Source organism: Mesoplodon densirostris, chromosome 4 (genome assembly GCF_025265405.1).
Source record: "Mesoplodon densirostris isolate mMesDen1 chromosome 4, mMesDen1 primary haplotype, whole genome shotgun sequence".
NCBI classification, from domain to species: domain Eukaryota; kingdom Metazoa; phylum Chordata; class Mammalia; order Artiodactyla; family Ziphiidae; genus Mesoplodon; species Mesoplodon densirostris.
Genome location: NC_082664.1, coordinates 89546205 through 89568597, shown reverse-complemented (window position 1 = coordinate 89568597; position 22393 = coordinate 89546205). Strand labels below are relative to the sequence as shown.

The window sequence follows — 22393 nt, the reverse complement described above, 5'->3', positions numbered from 1 at the left end:
GAGACGATCACCCTATCTCTGCTTACAGCCACAACCTGAGTTATAAGTTCAGTTACTCCAAATAAATAGTTCTTCTAGGTTCTTCTGGGTACTCAATTAGGCCTTAGTATCTAAACAAACAAACAACCAAACAATTTCCCCAAATAAATAAGAAGAGGAAGGCAGCTCTATGCCTTTGTTGCTCTAGGGTGACACTATTAAGGACCTCACAAATCATTTTTGTTTTAAAACTGCATCTACTCATCAAACACTTATTAATAGCTTTATAAGTATACAGAGAACTCTAGTCCCAAGAGCTTTGTTCTTTACTCTCCAAAAATATCTCTTGGGAGGTAACACAAAATTTAAGTCCTCACAATCGTGACTTTATTAAATTAGTTGCTTTATAAAACATTGCAGATGTCATAATTGTTAACATAACAATTTACCAAACTGTAGTTAAGTGGCGCAGTTTGCTGAACACGTTTTATAAAGGAAAGGAAATGCCAAAACCCTGTTAAAGCTGATCCACTGCAGCCTCAGAGAACAAAGGAGATTTGTTTCTCAGACACTTAAATCAGACAAATAGAATAGGTAAGGAGTTTCCCTCCCCCATCTGAAGCACTCCATCAGTAGAATAGTCTGATAAATAGAAACTAGACAGTCTATGCATTCAAGAGATTCCACAACTTGGTAATGCAATAATGGAGAGGTTTACCTTCTTCAGCTTCCAAGTTGGAGGGTTTTGGTCATTTAATTTTTAAGTATCAAACTAGTGCTTTTCAGCCGCCGTATCTTCACTCTGAGATAAGCAGTCTTCTTCACAATGTATTTTTAATATCCTCACGCTCAATTTTAAGACAAAGCAACTTTAATACTAGGTGCACACCACATGCCCTTGCAGCAGACTGCTTTTCTTGACAAGTTATGAAGTAGTTCAAGGAGGTATGGTTAAGGCTGTATTACTGAATGGTGCTGGTAAAAACTACACAATTTTTTGTCATGTTGCAACCTTTGTTTCCAATTTAGTGACTGCTGCTATGGAATCAGATAGCAACAACAACCTTAATAGGTCTGTTTTTTTAAACTATGATTTAGTAGCAATGGAGGTTCCCAATTTTAACCCCTTGGCAGCAAGATCCAAGTTCCCTCATTTGCACATTAGCACCTAAGTGTCAAGGGGTTAATAACCAGCACAAAAGATACTGCACTTCTGATTGTAGCATTTGGCAGAACTGAAAGGAAAGGAAGTTGTGCTACATGTTGAAGGGATTGTGGGCAACAGAAAGAAGACACCAGGAGAAGATAAAACGTCACATGAAGTCTTCAAAATCTTGTACATATCCTCCATCATAACCACCATAATCTGCCAGATCATCTTTCATGGTAGCCTTTAATCCCCCTCCGGGAACCACACCTTTCTTCTTCTTTTTGGCTTTGCTTTGCTGAAGATAAAAAGAATTAATTCATGAGATTTTATCTACTATGGGCATCTTATATGGTACAGCAACCCTCACAGAGTCAACAAAGCTTTGCTTCCAGAAAAACCTTAGTTCTCTAAGGGAGATCCCACACCTGACCCAGAGAAATTTCTATTATTAATTCAGAAGAACATGAACATGTCTGTAAATAAAAGGATGGTAATGGCACTCATACTCCTGGTCTATTCCAATATAAATGGTATTGGTGAATTGCCTGACTTCTCAGGCTCCTACTACACTTGTTGAGAATATTATGCCTATACCCCATCCTTGTGTAATACACATTTCCCACACAGCTAGCTCTTACCTTTTCTTGCTTCTGTTTTTCACTGCAAAGTACAGTCAATGAATTGGTAATCTTTTTCAAGTCATCAATTTCCACTTAAAAAAAAAAATACCAGTAATTTTTAAGCATTTTGGAGAATAAGTAAAAGCAAAATATACATTCTTCCAGTGTTATGAGAAATCTAATTTGTCCATCATTAACTTCAGTAACTTGGAAAGGCTATTAATTTCTCCTGTTTAACATAACACGATGGAGAATCATTCAGTCTATGGCTAGGCTCACAGATCAGAACCGTTTAAAGTAAAATGGCAAACTCAGCAACAAAAAGTTATAATGAACTGTAATTATAATGACACTGCTCAACCAGAGAGAAACTAGAAATGTCTTTATAAGCTCACAGTACTCCCTACCATTTTTCCTTATCTGGTCTAAATACGCAGAGAATAACCATGACTTATGGAAATAAACATCCTTGATGCTCAGCGAGGAGTATCTGAATGAATATGTAATGACAATTCTTAAACCTACAGATGATAACTCCCCACCCCTTGGGGTCTCCATTTTCTAGCATAGGAACGAGAATGAAAATGGTAGTTATCTCAGAAATCTAAGTGCCCCACCAGGAAATAAGCCTATTTAGTGGACAACACATCCTTCCATCCTTATAAAAATATAAAGCTGGAAACAGACATGAGTTTTCAGCTACCCAAAAAAGTGTTCAGTCTGGTTAGAGAGCACCTTCAAAAACAGTAAAAATATATATGGAAAATAAAGTACCAACTATGGGTATATCACTGATCAAATTCAGAACCTTCAGCTTAGTAATAATTTCCCAAAGAAAACCTAACTTAAAATTCATTGTGTAGGGACTTCCCTGGTGGCACAGTGGTTAAGAATCTGCCTGCCAATGCAGGGGACACAGGTTCAAGCCCTGGTCCGGGAAGATCCCACATGCCGTGGAGCAACTGAGCCGGTGCACCACAACTGCTGAGCCCACGTGCCACAACGACTGAAGCCCGTGCGCCTGAAGCCTGAGCTCCGCAACAAGAGAAACCACCACAATGAGAAGCCCGTGCACCACAAGGAAGAGTAGCCCCCGCTTGAGGCAACTAGAGAAAGCCCGCGTGCAGCAACGAAGACCCAACGCAACCAGATTATTAAAAAAAAAAAAAAAAAAAACTCATTGTGTAGAATTTATTTTTCTCCATCTTAAAAACAGCGGACACTAGCAAAAGCAGTTCTTCCCACCTTAGTGCTATATCACCCCGGGTTGTCACTCCCATATCCCCTGCCCCTGAAATATATGACTCAGCATGAAACCAAATCCATGGACCCAGAGAATGGGTGCCAGCTCTGCTGAGCAACTTGTACCTGGCCATGGGCTTCCTCATTTATAAAGTGAACAGACACTCGCTGTGGTCTCACTCAGCTCTAAAATTCTGTATGGTTTTCCCCAAAAGACACTTCACTAGCCGCCGCCTCCAATATATATTAGATAAAATAAGAAACTAGTGTTTTATTAGCTGTTGTACCAACAAGCACAGATGTCTCTTTGGGAAGCCACTGTAAAAACACTCAGAAGGCACCCTCAAAAAACAAAAACAAAACCACTCAAACTCAATGTATATCTGCAGAACAACACTCCCAAGCTAACTGCCAAAAAGCAAATCTTAAATATATTAGAGCATCCCCTCCCGTCAAAAGTCAATCTCCATTCTCCTAAGTATGATGTGCCCCTACTTAAATCCATTCACAGAGGCCAGAGATTAGAATTACTTACATGAAATACACACATCTCGAACTAAGGCTTCCAAAAAACTGGCATAATATAGTGATTTTTCATATTGTGTAATTTTATCTTTTAGTAACTTTCCAAACTCTGTGAAGTCATCCCTTGAAGATGGGTTCATAGCATCTATTCCATAAACTGTATTATTAACACCTGTAGGAGAAAGGGGACACAGAAAATATCAGAAAGATATTTTTAAAGTTTAGAAACTAATTAGATACCTGAATAACCCTGTTATTTCATTCTAAAACAGAGGTTCTTAACCTGAGTCTACTGAAATCCTTGGACAGAATTCAAATGGTCTGTACATAATTACTGTATCACAGGTTATTTCAATATTTTGATACCTATTTCATTATAACAGGTTTCCTTTGTAAGTAAAATCCTGTGTATTTTATGCATTTAAAAACAGTATATAAAATAAAAAAAACAAACAGTATATTAAGAAGGGGCCCAAAGGCTTCACCAGACTGCCAAAGGAGTCCCTGGCACAAAAGCGATGCTCTTAAAGCATCTGTCCAAGAACAGCCCACAGAAAAGTTGGGAGAGAAAGAAAAAAGCAAAGCAAACGAAGATGGTTCCTGTGAAAGTATCCAGCTAACTACAGAAGCTAAATAAGAGCAAACCATGTGTTAAATCCCAATAGAAAAATTAATCTGGCCTAAAAGGATTCTAGGCGATTAGACACTATGCTTCTGTATACTCCTCAATTATCAAGTAAATGAGTTGTTAACAATAACACTGATCCAGTATTTTAGTATGAGAAACACAACACTAAAATCCTATTAACCAAATGATCACCGTATGAATACATGTTTTTGCCTTTTAATCTATAATTGGTGTCCCATCTTAGAATTTATTACCACATAAACCCTTCTCTTTTTTTTTTTTTTTGCAGTACGCAGGCCTCTCACTGTTGTGGCCTCTCCCGTTGCAAAGCACAGGCTCCGGACGCGCAGGCTCAGCGGCCATGGCTCACGGGCCCAGCCGCTCCGCGGCATGTGGGATCCTCCCGGACCGGGGCACGAACCCGTGTCCCCTGCATCGGCAGGCGGACTCTCAATCACTGCGCCACCAGGGAAGCCCAAACCCTTCTCTTTAATAAACACATGGGTGGCTTTTACCATTCTACAAAGACAGGATAGTGGCCAAGTGCTCTCTGTAATGAGATGAGTGTGGTTAAGACATGCCAAGCACTCGCCAGTGGAGCATCCATAGCAACTCTTGAAATTGCTAAAGACCCACTGAGAGATAAGGTCATACTTCCGGTCACTACAGTCAGCCTGCTTGATCCATTTTAAAGAAGAGGAAGGGTAGTGGAGGAAAAAATCAAAATAACTAGTTCCTTCTTGGCTCTAGGTTTCATTTAAAAGTTATTTAACTGTTTCAGGACTTCCCTGGTGGCGCAGTGGTTGAGACTCTGCACTCCCAATGCAGGGAGCCCGGGTTCAATCCCTGGTCAGGGAACTAGATCTCAAACACATGCCGCAACTAACAGTTTGCATGCCGCAACTAAGGAGCCCGTGTGCCGCAACTACGACCCAGCACAAGCAAATAAATATTAAAAAAAAAAAAAGTTATTTAACTGTTTCAACACAACATTCTACTCTGAAAAGCACTCAATAGAGACAACAACAAACTTGGTTAAATGAAATGAGAACTTTTAATTATTTCTCTGACCGTGTTTCTAACATTACCCTCTGTGCCATGTAACTATCCTCCTGGAACACTCTGAACTTATTATCTATTTACAGAATCCTGAACATATCTTTTATCTTACACACTAACCACAGCTGCAGGCATGGCACACAGAAATGGAAGTCCTCTAAAGATAGGGCATGGTGAAGGCCAAGAAGGGATACAAAAAGAAAGGACCCTGAGCATTAAGAAGGCACAACCAAAGCTGAATGCCCCACCGGGACCAGCATACTATTGTCTAAATCTTATCCAGACTTAAGACAACAGGACAGTCCTACAGTCAGTTCAATATTTAAGTCTCAAAGCTACAGACTTCACATTTCACCCAAATTTCATCCAGCTGATACATACATTTAAAGCAGCAGTATACTTTATTTGGGTCCAATGACTTTTTTTTTTTTTTTTTTTTTTTGCGGTACGCGGGCCTCTCACTATTGTGGCCTCTCCCGTTGCGGAGCACAGGCTCCGGACACGCAGACACAGCAGCCATGGCTCACGGGCCCAGCCGCTCCGCGGCACGTGGGATCCTCCCAGACCAGGGCACAAACCCGTGTCCTCTGCATCGGCAGGCGGACTCTCAACCACTGCGCCACCAGGGAAGCCCGGGTCCAATGACTTTTTATCTTTTTTTTTTTTTAATCTTTATTGGAGTATAGTTGCTTCACAGTTGTGTGCTAGTTTTTGCTCTATAACAAAGTGAATCAGCTATACATACACATATATCCCCATACCTCCTCCCTCTTGCGTCTCCCTTCCACCCTCCCTACCCCACCCCTCTAGGTGGTCACAAAGCACCAAGCTGATCTCCCTGTGCTATGCGGCTGCTTTCCACTAGCTATCTATTTTACATTTGGTAGTGTATACGTGTCCATGCCACTCTCTCATTTCATCCCATCTTACCCTTCCCCATTCCCGTGTCCTCAAGTCCATTCTCTACGTCTGCGACTTTATTCCTGTCCTGCCCCTAGGTTCTTCAGAACCATGGTTTTTTTTTTTAGATTCCATATATATGTGTTAGCATTCGGTATTTGTTCTTCTCTTTCTGACTGACTTCACTCTGTATGACAGACTCTAGGTCCATCCAACTCACTACAAATAATTCAATTTCGTTTCTTTTTATGGCTGAGTAATATTCCATTGTATATATGTGCCACATCTTCTTTATCCATTCATCTGTCAATGGACACTTAGGTTGCTTCCACAGTGACTTTTTATCTTAATCATCTTTTATACGATACTCAAAATAAATTATTCAAAAATCTGAACATGTATCTCACTCTGCCTTAAGTAATGAACTCTCAAATATAAACCAGAGATTAAAAACTGCTTTCTACTATCTAAATTAGCCAGTATCATGTTTCTTCAAAAAAGGTGTTTTCTGGGCCTCCCTGGTGGCGCAGTGGTTGAGAGTCCGCCTGCCGATGCAGGGGACACGGGTTCGTGCCCCGATCCCGGAGGATCCCACATGCCGCGGAGCGGCTGGGCCCGCGAGCCATGGCCGCGGGGCCTGTGTGTCCGGAGCCTGTGCTCCGCGGCGGGAGAGGCCACAGCAGTGAGAGGCCCGCGTACAGAAAAAAAAAAAAAAAAAAAAAAAAGGTGTTTTCTGAATTTTCGTAACTAGTAAGACTTCCATAGTATTCACTTGGAACTTCAATACTGCACTGTTATCACACCCCCACTTACCAAAAGTTTCTTTCGCTAATTCGAGGTCTGCCTCTTCCTGTAATTTCTTTAGCCGCAGTTTATCTGCTAATTGTTCGTCTGGTGTTAGCACTTTAGGTTCTTCAGGTTCTTCTAACTAAAATGAGACAGCAATGAAGTTTTTAAAGGGCTGGATTATAATGGACCCAGAACATTTCTGTATTGTATGAATGTTTTTTCTAGACACATTAAATAATAGCAAACACTTATAAAGTGTTCACTGTATTTCAGGCATTCTTTTAGATATTCTTATCCCAATTTTACAGGAAAAAAACCTGAGGCACAGAGAGGGTAAGCAACCTGCCCATGGTAACAGAAGGTTAACTCTGGTGGTCATGTGACAAGAGTTCAGATTTGAAGACTGGGTTTATTTTATGGTAATTTTTTTTAATTAAGGAATTGAGATTGCAGACAAGTTGAAAATGGCACTCTCACATACTTTGGCTAAGACTGTATATCGAAACAACCTTTCTAGGATAACTTGGTAATATTTATCAAGTCTTAAAAATATTCTTATATGCTTTAATCAAATAATTCCACTTGTAGGTATTCATCTTAAGAAACCAAAGCTGCATACAAATATTTAACCAAAAGGAGGTCAAACGGGGTATTATTCATAATATCAAATAAATTTAGAGATGACCTAAATGTTCCAGAATAGAACGGTTAAATAAAGTATATGGCACATCCGTATGACAATACAATGTAGACAGAAAAAAATTTTTTTTCAAAAAATTAGAAAAACATTTCCCCCCATTTATCTTTTTGTTCCACTTCTCTGAGATGACAGTTAACAGTTTAGTTTATATCCTTTCTATATACTGTGATATAATTTTCTACAATATGTTACTACAAGGGGCTATCTTTGATAATATTTATCAAAGTGGGAAAAAGATGAAGGAAATTTGTGCCATTCATGGTTATCCATGCCTGTGCAGTTCGACGAGTTTGATTCAGAAGTCCACTTCTGAAATAGGTCACATTTTATTTCTCATGGAGAAGATGAAATAAGAAAGGTCATGATACCAAGTTAGGAAATCTCGGAACACTTTCTCAAAAGAAAAAGGGAAATATTTCAATTGCCTTAGTAGACCTGAACATCATTAAGTATTTCCTGCATCAAAATTGAATGTATCTTAACTCAATACTTGACCTAAGATAAAATTAATTTACGCAAACTAAGGTTTCTTTATGTTGGAGACTAATAACAAGATATATCAAAGTAAGTATAATTCTAACTTCAATGACCAAGAAAGATCAAATCAATACAACTTCTTAGACTGAGCTATAAGAATCCATTGCTTGTTCTGATCATATAAACACACATGTAGGGACTTCCCTAGTGGCGCAGTGGTTAAGAATCTGTCTCCTGCCTGCAGGAGACATGGGTTCAATCCCTGGTCCGGCAAGATCCCACATGCTGCGGAGCAATTAAGCCCGTGTGCCACAACTACTGAGCCTGCGCTCTAGAGCGTGCAAGCCACAACTACTGAGCCCACGTGCCACAACTACTGAAGCCTGCATGCCTAGAGACCATGCTCCGCAACAAGAGAAGCCACCGCAATGAGAAGTTTGCACACTGCAATGAAGAGTAGCCCCCACTCGCCGCAACTAGAGAAAGCCCTCGCGCAGCAACAAAGACCCAACGCAGCCAAAAATTAATTAATTAAAAAACACACATGTAGGTATTTTTAGATATACAAATTATTAAAAAGCATCTAAAATGTTCCTGACTTGGGGGAAACAGACATTCTCACACATTGTTGGCTATGATAATTTGCTACTAAAAAGGAAATTTAGTAGCTGATTCCAGGCCTAAGGGAGTTTACCAGATAAGCCGGGCATTACTTTTTTTTTTTTTAATTTTTATTTATTTTTGGCTGCATTGGGTCTTTGTTGCTGCACGCAGGCTTTCTCTAGTTGCGGCGAGTGGGGGCTACTCTTCATTGCAGTGTGCGGGCTCTCACTGTGGTGGCTTCTCTTGTTGCAGAGCACGGACTCTAGGCACGCGGGCTTCAGCAGTTGTGGCTCATGGGCTCTAGAGCACAGGCTCAGTAGTTGTGGCGCATGGGCTTAGCTGCTCCGCAGCATGTGGGATCTTCCCAGACCAGGGCTCGAACCCATGTCCCTGCATTGGCAGGCAGATTCTCAACCACTGTGCCACCAGGGAAGCCCCAGGCATTACTTATTGTGCCAGAAAACAAGGAACCTTTCAAAGACTAATGGAGTTCTGTCAAAAGGATGAAGATAGGAACAGCTTAGAGGGACCCCTACTGTCCAATGTTGGGACAATTTAAGCATCAAAAAAAATAATAACTGTATCCGAATGAAATGTATAAAAACCTGTAAGTCCATAAATTTACTCAAAAAGAAAAAATTAAAACCCATAAAATCCCTCATTTTTCACCACTTAAAGTTATTACACCTCCTCCCTACTCTGAAAATTGGCAATTAAAAGAAAAGAAGCTTTTACATTTTCTACTACAAACCATATCCAAAGTAACCAAATAACAAAAAAGAAAAAAAAGCCAGCCAATTAAAAAATGGAAGAAAAATCATAGAATGAAAAACCACCATTCTGCAATCCCTTAAGAAATAATTAGGCAATGATCGTCAATGACACTAAAACTATTGGGTGACAAGTTGATGTGAAACTGGATTACCTGTAAGAAGAAATATGTAATTAATTTTACAATAGAAGGATCAGACTGTCACCAACTTAACCCAGTAATCAATTTTAGCATCACTAATAACAGGACAGACATTACATGACTCCTGATGTGTGTGATGCAATATAAAGCATACAGCATTACCTCTGAAGTATTCCAACCAAAAATGTTTAATCTGAATCCAATCAAACTTTCAGACTTCACCGCCAAGTTACAGGAAATTGTAACTACAAGGAAGCAATAAGACAAATCTAGAAGGTGGGGTGTTCTTCAAGACAACTGCCCTGCTCTCTTCAATAAGTCAATGTCATCTTAAAGAGAAAGACAGACACTCTAGGAGACTTAGGATACAAAGTACATGCAAGGTCCTTGTCTGAACAAACCATATGTAAAGACATTTTGGGACAATTAAAGAAATGTATATAAACTGAGTATTAGATGATCTTAAAAAATTACTGTTCATTACATTAGGAATGTAATCATGTGAGAAATATTCTTGCTTTTTCAGAGATGTATACTGAAGTATTTAAAGGTAAAATGCATAATGTTTGTTATTTGATATATTTTAGCAAAAAAAGAACAGATGAAGTATGGTAAAATATTAACAACTGTTAAATTTAGGTAATTTGTATGATTATCCATTATGCTATTTGCTTGAAATTTTTCTTAATGAAAAGTCAAGGGAATTCCCTGGTGGTCCAGTGGTTAGGACTGGGCATTTTCACTGCGGGGGCCCGGGTTAAAAATAAAATAAGAAAGCTCGCCATGATCTATGGCAAGATTTCCATGATATATGAAATAAAGCAAGATGAAAACTATAAAATTGGGAGGAATATGACTATACAGTCGTATACGAATGTACAAAGTCACCTTGGAGACACCATAAACCAATATTTACTTATGGGATAGAGGGAGGGAAACAGGACAATGAGTGAAGAGTTGGGAGAGCTTCTTAATACCGTTCTGATTTTTGAATCATGTAAATGTGTTTTCTATTCAAAAAGCAAGTAAATTAACACAAAATTCCTGATCTTGCTCCGAATAATCAAGAACAAAAACATTTATACAGCACATGGCAGAGAAATGGACACTTTCTGTATTCACTCAAAATGTACACTGCAAAAAAAAAAAAAAGACTAATCACAGCTAGAGAGAACTGCAGGCACTGACAAAAATCACTGACTATGGTCACAACACAGTCATGTTCCCAAATGTCTGTGAAAACTTAAAAAGGCATTCTAATACATAAAGCTTCTGGGTTTGGTTTTTGCGAAAACCACAAATTCAGTTTGTTTAGGATCATCTTATCTGACGGTATCCATTTATAGTCCTTACAAAGCCCTTCAAATGATTAGGTAATATTGCCTATTAAGATACTGCACCACTACTGATGTGAGAATTCTGTATTTTAGAAAATAAAGAGTACTTACCCTCTTTTTAATTTCTTCTTGCCTTTTCTTCTGCTGCCGTTCTTTCTCTTTTATCTTCTCTGCTGTTTTTTTCTTTTCTGAAATTTTTACTTCTGAAAGTAATGTTTTAATCACAGTTATCTTGAATACTTTCCAGTTTATGAATGAGACAGACATGATACGTATATACTGCAAGAGACCAAACCTCACCCGGCTCCAATTTCATATGGTGATTTCCTGGCAAATAAGAATAGGAAAGTTCTGGGACTCTTCCTTTCTCCTCTCTAGTCTGACCCTTAAGATCCAAACATCTCCCTTCTTATTTCCCTACAGTCCTTTAGGCAGGACTTAGATCATTCAACTATGATGCCTCATCTTTACTCTCTCCTTTAACAAAAGCACTCAAACAGAAATTTGGCAGGTATCTAATCTGATTATGTTTTGAGGAGAGAGAAGAGATACAGGGAGAAGAGAATGAAGTGGGAACGGAAGAGTGTTTGGTTTCTAAAAATAACCAAAATTTCCGATTTTGTAGGCATTTTCTCATTTGTCTTAACATAAGCATCAGATGTTCACTAAGATATAAAACCAAAAATGGAAGAACCCCAATGGCTCACCTGGTTTTACTTCTGCTTCTTCTTTTTTTTCATCATCATCATCATCATCCCAGTTATCCTAAAGAAAAGGACCTCCGTTAATAATTCTTGCATGTTTACTTTCCATGTGATCTTTATTATCAGCTTGTCTAACTCCACAGAAACAAGTTTGTTGGGGTTTTTTTTTGGTGTTGCATTAAATTTATAAATTAATTTTGGGAGAACTGACATCTTATAATGTTGAACTGCCCTAGCCAAGAAAAAGGGCTATCTTTCCATCTGTTCAAGGCTACCTCTGTATCTTTCAAGGAGTGTTTTAAAGTTTCTCTTAGAGGTTTTGCACATTTCTCTTTAGGTTTATTCCAAAGTATTTCATCATCTCTGTTGCCATTGTAAATAGGTTTTTTTTTTTCCTTTTATGTCCTCTAACCAGTTAGTATTTTAGTATAGAAAAGCTATTGGTTTTTGTACGTTAATTTTTTATCTTGCTACCTTACTAAATTCATTTCTCTTAAGTTAGTTCCATCATTGATTTTCTAGGGTTTCCCCAGGTACACTACCATATCATCTGCAAACAAGAGATAGCTTTATTCCTTCTTTAACAATTCGTGTGCCTCCACAATTGATTTCTCTTATCTAACTGCACTGGCAAAACCTCTAGTACAGCGTGAATGAACAGTGGCAGAGAAAATGGGCATCATTGCTCTGTTCTTCTCTTAACAGAAATGCCTCTAGTGTTTTCGCCATTAAGTGCTATGCACCCCACCACATTTATGCAGTAAAATTTAAACTTTCCTTTTATTCCCTCTGGATTCCAAGTCAATCAGAAAGTCTTTTTTTTTAATTTTATTTATTTACTTATTTTTGGCTGTGTTAGGTCTTTGTTGCTGCATGCCGGCTTTCTCTAGTTGTGGCAAGCGGGGGCTACTCTACATTGAGGTATGCAGGCTTCTCACTGTGGCAGCTTGTCTTATTGCGGAGCACGGGCTCTAGACACGCGGGCTTCAGTAGTTGTGGCTTGCGGGCTCTAGAGCGCAGGCTCAGTAGTTGTGGCGCACAGCCTTAGTTGCTCCGCAGCATGTGGGATCTTCCCGGACCAGGGCTTGAACCCATGTCCCCTGCACTGGCAGGTGGATTCTTAACCACAACGCCACCAGGGAAGCCCAGAAAGTCTTTTCTTAAAGCAAGGAATTTTCTTCTAGAACATGTATGCTTTCACTGTTTTTTCATTTAGATCTCTGATCCACTGGAGGTTTTTCTTTTGTATGGTGTGAAGTATGGATCTAAATTTATCTTTTTCCAAATGGTTACCCACTGTCACAGCACCATCTATTGAAAAGTCCACCTTTCCAATATTTTCTAACTATAAATAGAGTATAATCTCTAAAAATTGTGAACCACTATGTTGTATACCTGAAACTTAAAATATTGTAAATCAGCTATATCTCAATTTTTTAAAAAGTCCATCTTTGCCCTGTGATTTACCATATACTAAATTTTCTTAGGTACCTACTCTATTTCTGTTTTCTATTCTATCCCACTGGTCTGTTGTCTCTTCACATACCAGTACCTACTGTTTTGATTACAGGCTTTATTGTATGTAAGCTGGGGCTAGTCACCCCTTGCAGGTTTTCAGGGATTTTTACTGTTTTCCTGGCCATTCTTGCACATTTGTTTGTCCATATGAACTTTTATATCAACTTGTCTAACTCCACAAAAAAGCTTCTCCATTAACAATTAAAACACAAGACAACCAAGCCAAAACTAATAGCCTCTTTTAAATAATTCAGTTGTTTTAAATGAAAAATTGAGCAGTCTTTATACTTCTTACTTCCCCAAATGTAAAAGCATCCAACATTCTAGCTAATGGCTTGATTATTTCAAGCAATATTCCATACAACACAACCCTGGTTAATGAATTAAATCTTTATAAAAATTTAAGCCCAACACTATAAATCAACTATACTTCAATTTTAAAAAATTAAATTAAAAAAAAAAGTTAATCCCAGTATTAGAAAAGTCAAGAGCTGATCAACAGCTTCATGGAACCCACTCCCTAACTTGGGCGGGGCACTTTAAGGTGGATCTATATATACTGTCTTTTCTATGCCCAGCACAGTCACTGGGCAAAATATAAACCAATTATCAAACAATCTTCTAAAGGCTCCACAGAAGTTAGAAGGTTTAATAGAGAAAGACACAGCCCTGTGTTTAAACAGGCTTTAATCTATAGGTAGCCTGACCACTGTCTCAACAACCGCCAGGCACACCAGGACACACCCACTGGAAGCTGAGCCACAGCATGGCAGGTGTAAAGCAGGAGGCCCTGATGCTACTGGAAGAGGCAGAGGCTGACTAATGTGCCATAACTATGACACCAAGCTTCTGGTTTTTAACAAGACAGGTCATAAATCTGAATCAGTCTAGGTATATAAACTAACCAAGCCTTGATTCTTAATAAAAATCTGTAAATCCAAAGAAATAAAAAATCCTGGTTAAGGCTGCCATTGGGTCTGCAAGCAGTGGGAAGAACTTTGTACAAAAGCATTTTTATAATAACTTTACCTTCACAATTTAACCCTTAGTTCATAGTTTACAAACAGAATGAAAGCAAACCAGCTAGTCACTGTTTGAACATCTAAGATACTAGATTAGAAATTAGATAGCAAATGTTTATATTACCCTGATGGTTTGCTTAAGTGCTTGTATCAATACACCATAGTACAAAAGGAACCAGAGAGCTAAATATAAAAGTTAACTACTACCAAGAGTTTTTTGTCATTTTAATCTTCACAGAACACAGGAAAGCTGGGTCTGTGAGTGATATGCTGCTTAAGATGGTGCTTCAGATAAAAGGACCATCTGCTTACTTCCAGGGGATGTTTATTTATAACTCCCTACTAATAACAGTGATGAGGATAATAATAATAGACAGCATTTACTGAGGGTTTACTTTGCACCAAGCACTGTGCAACATACTTTATGTTTTATTTTTACTTTTTAAATTTTGGCTGCACAGAGAGGCTTGTGGGATTTTAGTTCCCCAGCCAGGGATTGAACCTGGGCCCTTGGCAGTGAGAGCACGGAGTCCTAACCATTGGACAGCCAGGGAATTCCCCAAAGGACTTACATATAGTAACAGTTAACCCTCACAAAAGTTCTGTAAGTAAGGTGGTGTTATCCCTACTTTACATATAAGTACACTAAGGCCCAGAGATAGTTATCCCACAATCTGAATGGAAAAATAATGAAGGAACCTGTTTTGAACAGGCCAAAGTTCCTTTAAAGCGTCATATTAAACATGACTTCTTACCTGAGTGCTGAAGTATAAAATAAATGTCTGGGAACTAGGTCCCTCCACGCCAAAATTTGTTCTTTCAATTAGTTCTGGAATGAGGTCCCCTGGAATTTCAAGGAACCCCATATCAAAGAGAAGGGTTACAGTACATACTAAGATATGCCCAGCTACAACTATGTCAATCATTCATCTCAAATTGCCTGTGCTAGATTTCCACTAATTTTAACAAATTAGTCTAGCAGCCTCTGGTACTAGGAGGCCAAGAAGGGAGAGGTATAGCTGAAAATGAGCAGCTCCATCCCAGTAACTCCAACATACAGAAACGGCACAACAGAGTAACGTTTCTGTTCAGTGCTGATGTGCCTCAGTTCCCTTTACCAGTAAAACATCACCCCACCCATATCACTGCTCCTTCAGTATCTCATTCACACTAACTCTATTCCCCACCTCTACCCTGCCCTGGTTTCCCTATCAAAGAATAAACCTTATTCCAGACAGTCATTACATTGTCCCATCAGTGCAAGCATAACAAGGCTACCTAGAATTCCACCACAGAATGGATTTTAGTAGCAAAAACAGTGGTTCCTATCAATAAGTCTTGGAAACAACCATGACATCTGCTCCTCAGTTCATAAAAGGACCATGAAAGGCACCCTCACCCCAGACTGCTTGAAAGAGTAATAACTGCCCTGAAGTTATTCCTATACTGGGGACAAGTTCCTAAAGAAGGGAGCATAGTGATGTCAGCAAAAAGAGACTGGCCATACTTCCAAACAGATGCAATCCCCAAAGCAGAAGGCCAGGTAGCTTTCCCCCAGAACTTAAAGAGTTTTTGCATCCTTAGTTATAAAAGTAAATGTATAAAAGTAGAATGTCTACATTTGCCTAATTTTCCATAAACATCAGGACTTTGTAAATACTGACAATAAATTCAGATAAAATGTAAGAAGGGTTCCAAGAGAAACACCTAAAATGAACACTTAAAATAGGGAGTTAAGTCTATAATTTAGTAAGTCCTAAATGGTTGTTTTTTTCAAGAGATTACTTATAAATATCCAGTTAAATTCTTTACCCAATTATCATTAGTAACCAGTAACTCTTCCAACTATAATATCCCATCTATCTCCAGAAGTATTAACCAGGCTGCTCTCCTAAAATGGCCAGCTTCCTTAGAAGAGAGGCTGTTGATAAACTACTCGCTTATCTATACTCATGTTCTACACACACCCAGCATCATTTGAGCCATTTCTCTGAAAGAGATGGCTGCTTTTCAAGTTTAAAACCTGCTTCCCAATCAAATATGACTAAGAATTGAAAATATAACATAAAAAATTTAAACCCTGCTTTCTTTATTCCTAATAATGCAGCCAGTAGTTGGCCAGTCTGTCATTTTTATAATGTACAACTACAGAATGTCACATGCAATGAGAGAACACATTTAGGGCTGAAAATGTTTTCCAACTTAAGCAAGATATATTTATAGATTGTCAAATAGAAGTAGCTTCAAATGAGCAGTAAATTTCTTCTGTCCCATAGCAATAGCCCATTAACTAACAAATACTCCTCCCCCTTTCTTCTTTAGTTTGGTTTAGATAAAGCATAATCTCTTGCAGTAATAGTCATTTACTGGTGTTCTGTAAGCTGTACCAACCTGCTCTGAGAAGCCTCAGAACTCTGTAGTGAGCTCCTGCCATGGCTAGACCTGCCAGGAAAGTTTAGTTTTTAAAAGCCCAAATATTCTTCCATCACCTCAGAACTATGATGGTCTCTGGAAGCCAAGGTACCTGCCTCAATAAATTCTACTTCACTTAAGTCAGTTCATTAAGTTTTTAACACCCTACTATGGCTCAGCACTCTGCTGAATTCCATCTTAATGCCGACCTGTCTCATATTTGGAACTGTTATCAATTCTACTTTAAATTCCTGGCTAAGCTAGATCAAGAACAAGACACTGAACTCTAAACAAGTGCCTTATTTATTTTCAATGGTCCAGCATGACAAATATATTAGGTAAATATTTTTCAGTATTTTTTTTGCCTTTTAAATTCTTAAGATGTCATTTATTGTGTGTTTTTCTTTAAAAAAGGAAAAGACAAAAACAAAAAATGTAAAAGGAGATTCAAATTGCAAAACAAAGGAGAATACAGAGGCACAAGTGGAGGAGGAGTTTACTCGATAGAAACAAGGTAGCCAAGTCTAATTATGGCGAACTGGGTGGGGGGCCAGGAGGGGGTAATGGATGCCTTATTGTAAAAATAACCATCCTAACTAAACATGCTTCCTAACTAAAAACTTATTCGTTTATAAAAAAAACTGTCAGGGTATTGAAATGATACAACTGGTATTTTCTTCAAAATAATCTGGTTGGGGGAGGAGAGCAGTAAGTGGGGATACAGAAGATATAAGATTGGTCATGGTTTTTAAAAGTTTTATTTTTCTTTATTTTATTTTTTATTTTTTGGCTGTGTCGGGTCTTAGTTGTGGCACGCAGGCTTCTCTCTAGCTGTGGTGTGCAGGTTCTCTCTCTAGTTGTGGCGCGCAGGCTCCAGAGTCGGTGAGCCCTGTAATTTGCAGCACATGGGCTCTCTAGTTGAGGCGTGTGGGTTCAGTAGTTGCAGCACGCAGGCTTAGTTGCCCCATGGCATGTGGGATCTTAGTTCCCTGACCAGGGATCAAACCTGCATCCCCTGCATTGGAAGGCAGATTCTTTACCACTGGACCACCAGGTAAGTCCCTGGTCATGGGTTTATTAAACTTTTCTTTCCACTTCTTTATATGTTTAGAACCTCTCGTAAGTTACACACACACACTTCCAGATACCCATATCCTAGCAAAATGCCACCTTCTGAGAATTTCCCAGCAATCTCCAATTTCTTTGAAATACAGATGCCCTACTTCAGAAGTACTGTTTCCAATGCTTAAAAATGTCCTTACTCTGGTAGATATAAACTATTAAACAGGATAGGATCCTAACCCACAGTTGAATGGGCACGATGAGGCAGGCAGTTTTCAACTAAGTCAGCTCGCTAGGATCTTTTAAAGAAATTCTGTAATAACATTACAGAAGCAAATGTCTGAGATGATTGATCACAGCCAGAAGTTTTCTCATAACAAACTCCACACCCTTTGAATAAATCTAGCTTCTAATCTGTTTTACTGAAATGATGGGATACCAGTAAAATGGAGTAAAAGTTGTATTGTTCCTGCGTGCAGTGAGTAGGTACTCACTGCCCGCCTGCCTTCCTTCCTTCCTTCCTTCCTTCCTTTCTATTTGGCTGCGTTGGGTCTTCGCTGCTGCACGTGGTCTTTTCTCTAGCTGTGGCGAGCGGGGGCTACTCTTTGTTGCAGTGTGCGGGCTCCAGACGCACAGGCTTCAGTAGTTGTGGCACGTGAGCTCTAGAGCGCAGGCTCAGTAGTTGTGGCACACGAGCTTAGTTGCTCCACGGCATGTGGGATCTTACCGGACCAGGATCGAACCTGTGTCCCCTGCACTGGCAGGCAGACTCTTAACCACTGCACCACCAGGGAAGTCTGTGCCTTCTTAATCAACATAGCCTACACATCATTCCAGCAATGGGGAAGGAGTCCAGAGATATATGCCAAGCAAACAATTCCTCCCACTGCCTCTGCATAACATCAGGATAGTACAGAAAGGGAATATAAAGCTAATGTGACAGGAAAGTACGCTCCCTAGTTCTCACCTTTTCACTGGGAAGAAGCATAAATTCCCCCTCACCATGAATATTAAAAATTCTACAGTTTCACCTAAACGCACTGCCACTTTCAGACAGCTATCTGAAAAGTCAAGGGCAGCAAAATGCTATATCTACTGAAAGACAGTAAACTACTGAAGCAAGTTACTGTAACGAAGACCTCAATTTTCCTTTCATTTCTCAGGACACTACAAATGACATTAAACCTGTACTCTTAAAGGTTAAACACTAGATGCTGACATAAACTGAAGAACTTACTGTTTCTACATACCTTACTTTTGAAGGACTTTTCAAAAATTCACATACTGTATTATTTAAGGACTATGATTATTCGATCTCATGGAAACTAAACCTTGTTAGCATCTCCTTACAAAAGGATTAAACGCTAAAACATTAGAATTCAGAAATTTGGTATTATAGGTATCCCTCACTTTTTAAAGTTCACTTTATGCCACTTCGCTTTTTCGAATGACCTTCATTAATAACTGTGCTCGCTAAGTGAAAGAAATCCAAAGACGATTTTCGCTTTTATTACAAGTGAAAATAGCATTTGTTTTTGCACTGAGCCATCATAGAGGCAGCGTGCACCCAAGCAGCAAGAGTGGCACCGCCAAGGCCAAGCTCCTTCTCCACCAAGCTACTCAGCATCTCAGCATCAAGATGCCATAGCTTAGAACTGTGTCTGCAAGCATCTGTGCTTTACCTTGTTTCATCTTGTGCATTTGTTAGCAAGATGTGTCCTAAGGCAATTGCTTCTTTCAGCTTAGGGAAGGTTTCATAGGAATGCTCTACTTTTGGATAGCAGGGAAAACCTGTACTCACTACCATTCAAGGTGACAAATTTTAACTCTAGATTGGTAACCTCTGAACAAGCAAAAGCTTGCTTGATAACCATGGTCATTCAGTTCAAAACAAAAAATTCACAGTAAACAGCCACCGTGGAGAGAACTTACTCCTACTGAGCTTAAGAAAGCACAAAAAATGTGGCACAAAAATAACCCCAGCTACTCGATCTAAACAGCCTAAAGATATTTTCCATTAGCTAGAAAAATATTCTCTCTTGCAGAGAGAGAATTAACATTTACTGAGTGCCTACCAAGTGCCAGGCAACTCTGCTTAATGCTTGACATATTATCTCATTTAAAGTGCAAAATAATCCTCTGAGGTAGCTTCTGTAATGACAAGATTGGGAAATGGGGGGCTTCCCTGGTGGCGCAGTGGTTGAGAGTCCGCCTGCCAATGCAGGGGACACGGGTTCGTGCCCCGGTCTGGGAGGATCCCACATGCCGCGGAGCGGCTGGGCCCGTGAGCCATGGCCACTGAGCCTGCGCGTCCGGAGCACAGCTCCGCAACGGGAGAGGCCACAACAGTGAGAGGCCCGCATACCGCAAAAACAAAACAAAACAAAACAAAACAAAGATTGGGAAATGGAAGAGAAAAAAAAAGGATTAAAAAACTGGTTCATGACAACAAACAGAAAATATCAAGGCAAAAATATAGATCCAGGTCTGTCTATTCCAAACTACTAGGAATCAAACTACTCCATGAACACCTTATCTTGGAAATCTTGGAGAAACTCAGAAATAAACCAGCATTTCAACATAGAAATAAAATGGACAAGTTCAGCTTTCTACTCCAATATCAACTTCAAAGTTTATGTAAAAGAAATAAGCTACTTGTATAAAAGAAAGAAATTCTGCACTAAAGAGTGCAAAGAGGCGAGATGACCTTTAGGGTACGTAAGATTTACCTTTTTGTAAATAAGATTTACAACTTATAAATCTCCAAAATTAGTTCCAAGTGGTCAGAATTATATTTATCAGGACTGACACCATTTAGATACAATAATTTCAGTCAGGCTTCTTCATGATATCAGTCTAGACTACTTCATTCAAACTTCATTTTCTGGTAATTCTTTTCTGATTTCTCTAGTCGTTTCTTCTCACTTATTCCCAATTTTCATAACAGATGTCTTAACTCCTACATCCACTCTGCACAGAAAAAGTGAAAGGACAAATCTGAACTAAAGGCTCAAAACAGAAAATCTGCTACAATGTAGGGAGGTAACTAATATCTCGCAATGAGGCTGATAACACAATCCATTCCCATGTCTATACAACGTTTAAATGAAGCATTTAAGTATCTTCACAATAGTATTGCTCATTTATTAACCCCAAGATTTGCAAAGCTCGCGTCATCCCTGAACCTCAGGCTGTTCAATGAATTGGACATCCACCTCAACAGACTCAGGTAAAAATGTAACAAAAGCAGTATTAACACAAAATTCAGAGTGATTACCTAGCTTAAATTTTTTTCAACCCAAGCAGAAGGATTTGTAGGGTTGTTAGCATGAGCTGAAGGGTAGAAGTTAGAAGAGTAAAACATTCACTAAACGAATCGAAACCATAAAAAACCATTTTCCAACTCATACTAAACTTTATCTTCACAAAAATAAAAAGATTTTGAGAAGTTTGTTAATAAGAGTCTTAACATTCTGTGCTTGAGACTTTTGTAGCTACCTGAAAAACAAAAACGAACGCAGTAGTCATAATGTCATCTGAAGCCGCATCTGAAGCCCCCAGGAGTTCTCAAAAACAAACGAAGACGGTAAATCGGGTTCAAATCTACAGGCATAGGAAAAACAAACAACCACCAAACAAACACAAAACACTGACTCCCTCGTCTTCTCCAACCACCAAATCTTCACTATTCCCTTACGCGTTCGTGTGTAGATGAATAATAGGTCGCTGTGTGGACTACCCAGGTTTCTCATCACTAACTGCTAGCTATCTCAGTACACAGTTCATCCTTTTACCACAGGATGGGAGAAGGGAGGCTAAAAATTATTGCCTTTGTGTGGGGAAAAAAAGGGGGGGGCTGAAATTAAACCACAATATTTCACTCATCTAACACCTCGAACAAACTCTACAAATGGGCCTTCGGGGATATAAATGAGTTACTGGCCCTGGGGAGACCTGAGCTTGAAAGGGCAGGTGGGTTGCAAGACTTTCCATATGGGATAAGCCAGGGGCTCCATTCTCAGCTTCCCAGTCTCATCCCCGCGAACAACTCCGGACCGCGAAGTTTGCACATGGGCCGGTCCAGCAGCTGCTGTCACCTCCCGTCGCCAGTTGGCGGGTGGGATCCAGGCCGGAGCGCAGACCTTCAATGAAGGGCTGGGGCTAGGGCTAAGGCTAGGGCTGGGGCCGGCAACTCGCCAGGGAAGTTCAACAGACCACGCTGCCCGCCTCCGGCCCATATGGCCGGCGAAAGTGGGGGGTACAGGGCACCGCCAGGCCCTACGCTCGAGCCTAGACCCACGGCCCGCAGGCCCGGGCGGCGCCCCTGGGCCCACAGTCCGTCCGCCCGCCCGTCGGCGGGCAACTCTGCCCGCGACGGCGCCAGCCCGCTCCAACACTGCTCGGAGCCCCGGCCCGCACCCACCTTGACGTCCTCGTCCTCGTCCTCGCCTTCCCAGCGGTCCCCGCCGGCGGTGCCGCCGCCCCCCACCTTCCGCACCGGGTCTTCCACGGAGAACGTGTCAGCGTCTACGGAAGAGAGCGAGCCACGTTAATGCCTGCCTGGGTGTGGGGCCAGCGCCGACCCGGGCCCTGCTCCCGGAACTTCTCCTCACCCCAGGAGTCGGAGTCCCCCGCCGCTGCCGCCGCCATCTCGAGCCGGGTGTAAGCGTGTGCGAGTAGAGAGCGAGCAAAGAGTTAGCGCGGCGGATGTGAGTCACTGGATCTGCTCTCGTTGGCCGGCGCAGGGCACGCT

At 40.2% G+C, this 22393-nt stretch overlaps 1 protein-coding gene across 1 annotated transcript; it reads right to left on the bottom strand.

Moving 5' to 3' along the window:
• Positions 1–343: 343 nt before the first annotated feature.
• On the bottom strand, positions 344–22361 carry EIF3J (eukaryotic translation initiation factor 3 subunit J). The gene is made up of 8 exons (XM_060096765.1): positions 22254–22361; positions 22064–22167; positions 11630–11687; positions 11034–11125; positions 6917–7031; positions 3527–3688; positions 1768–1841; positions 344–1424 (listed from the first exon to the last, which is right to left on the bottom strand). The coding sequence occupies exons 1-8, from the start codon at positions 22288–22290 to the stop codon at positions 1293–1295; spliced, it is 774 nt and encodes a 257-aa protein (XP_059952748.1). The 5' UTR covers positions 22291–22361; the 3' UTR covers positions 344–1292.
• Between the last annotated feature and the right edge of the window lie 32 nt (positions 22362–22393).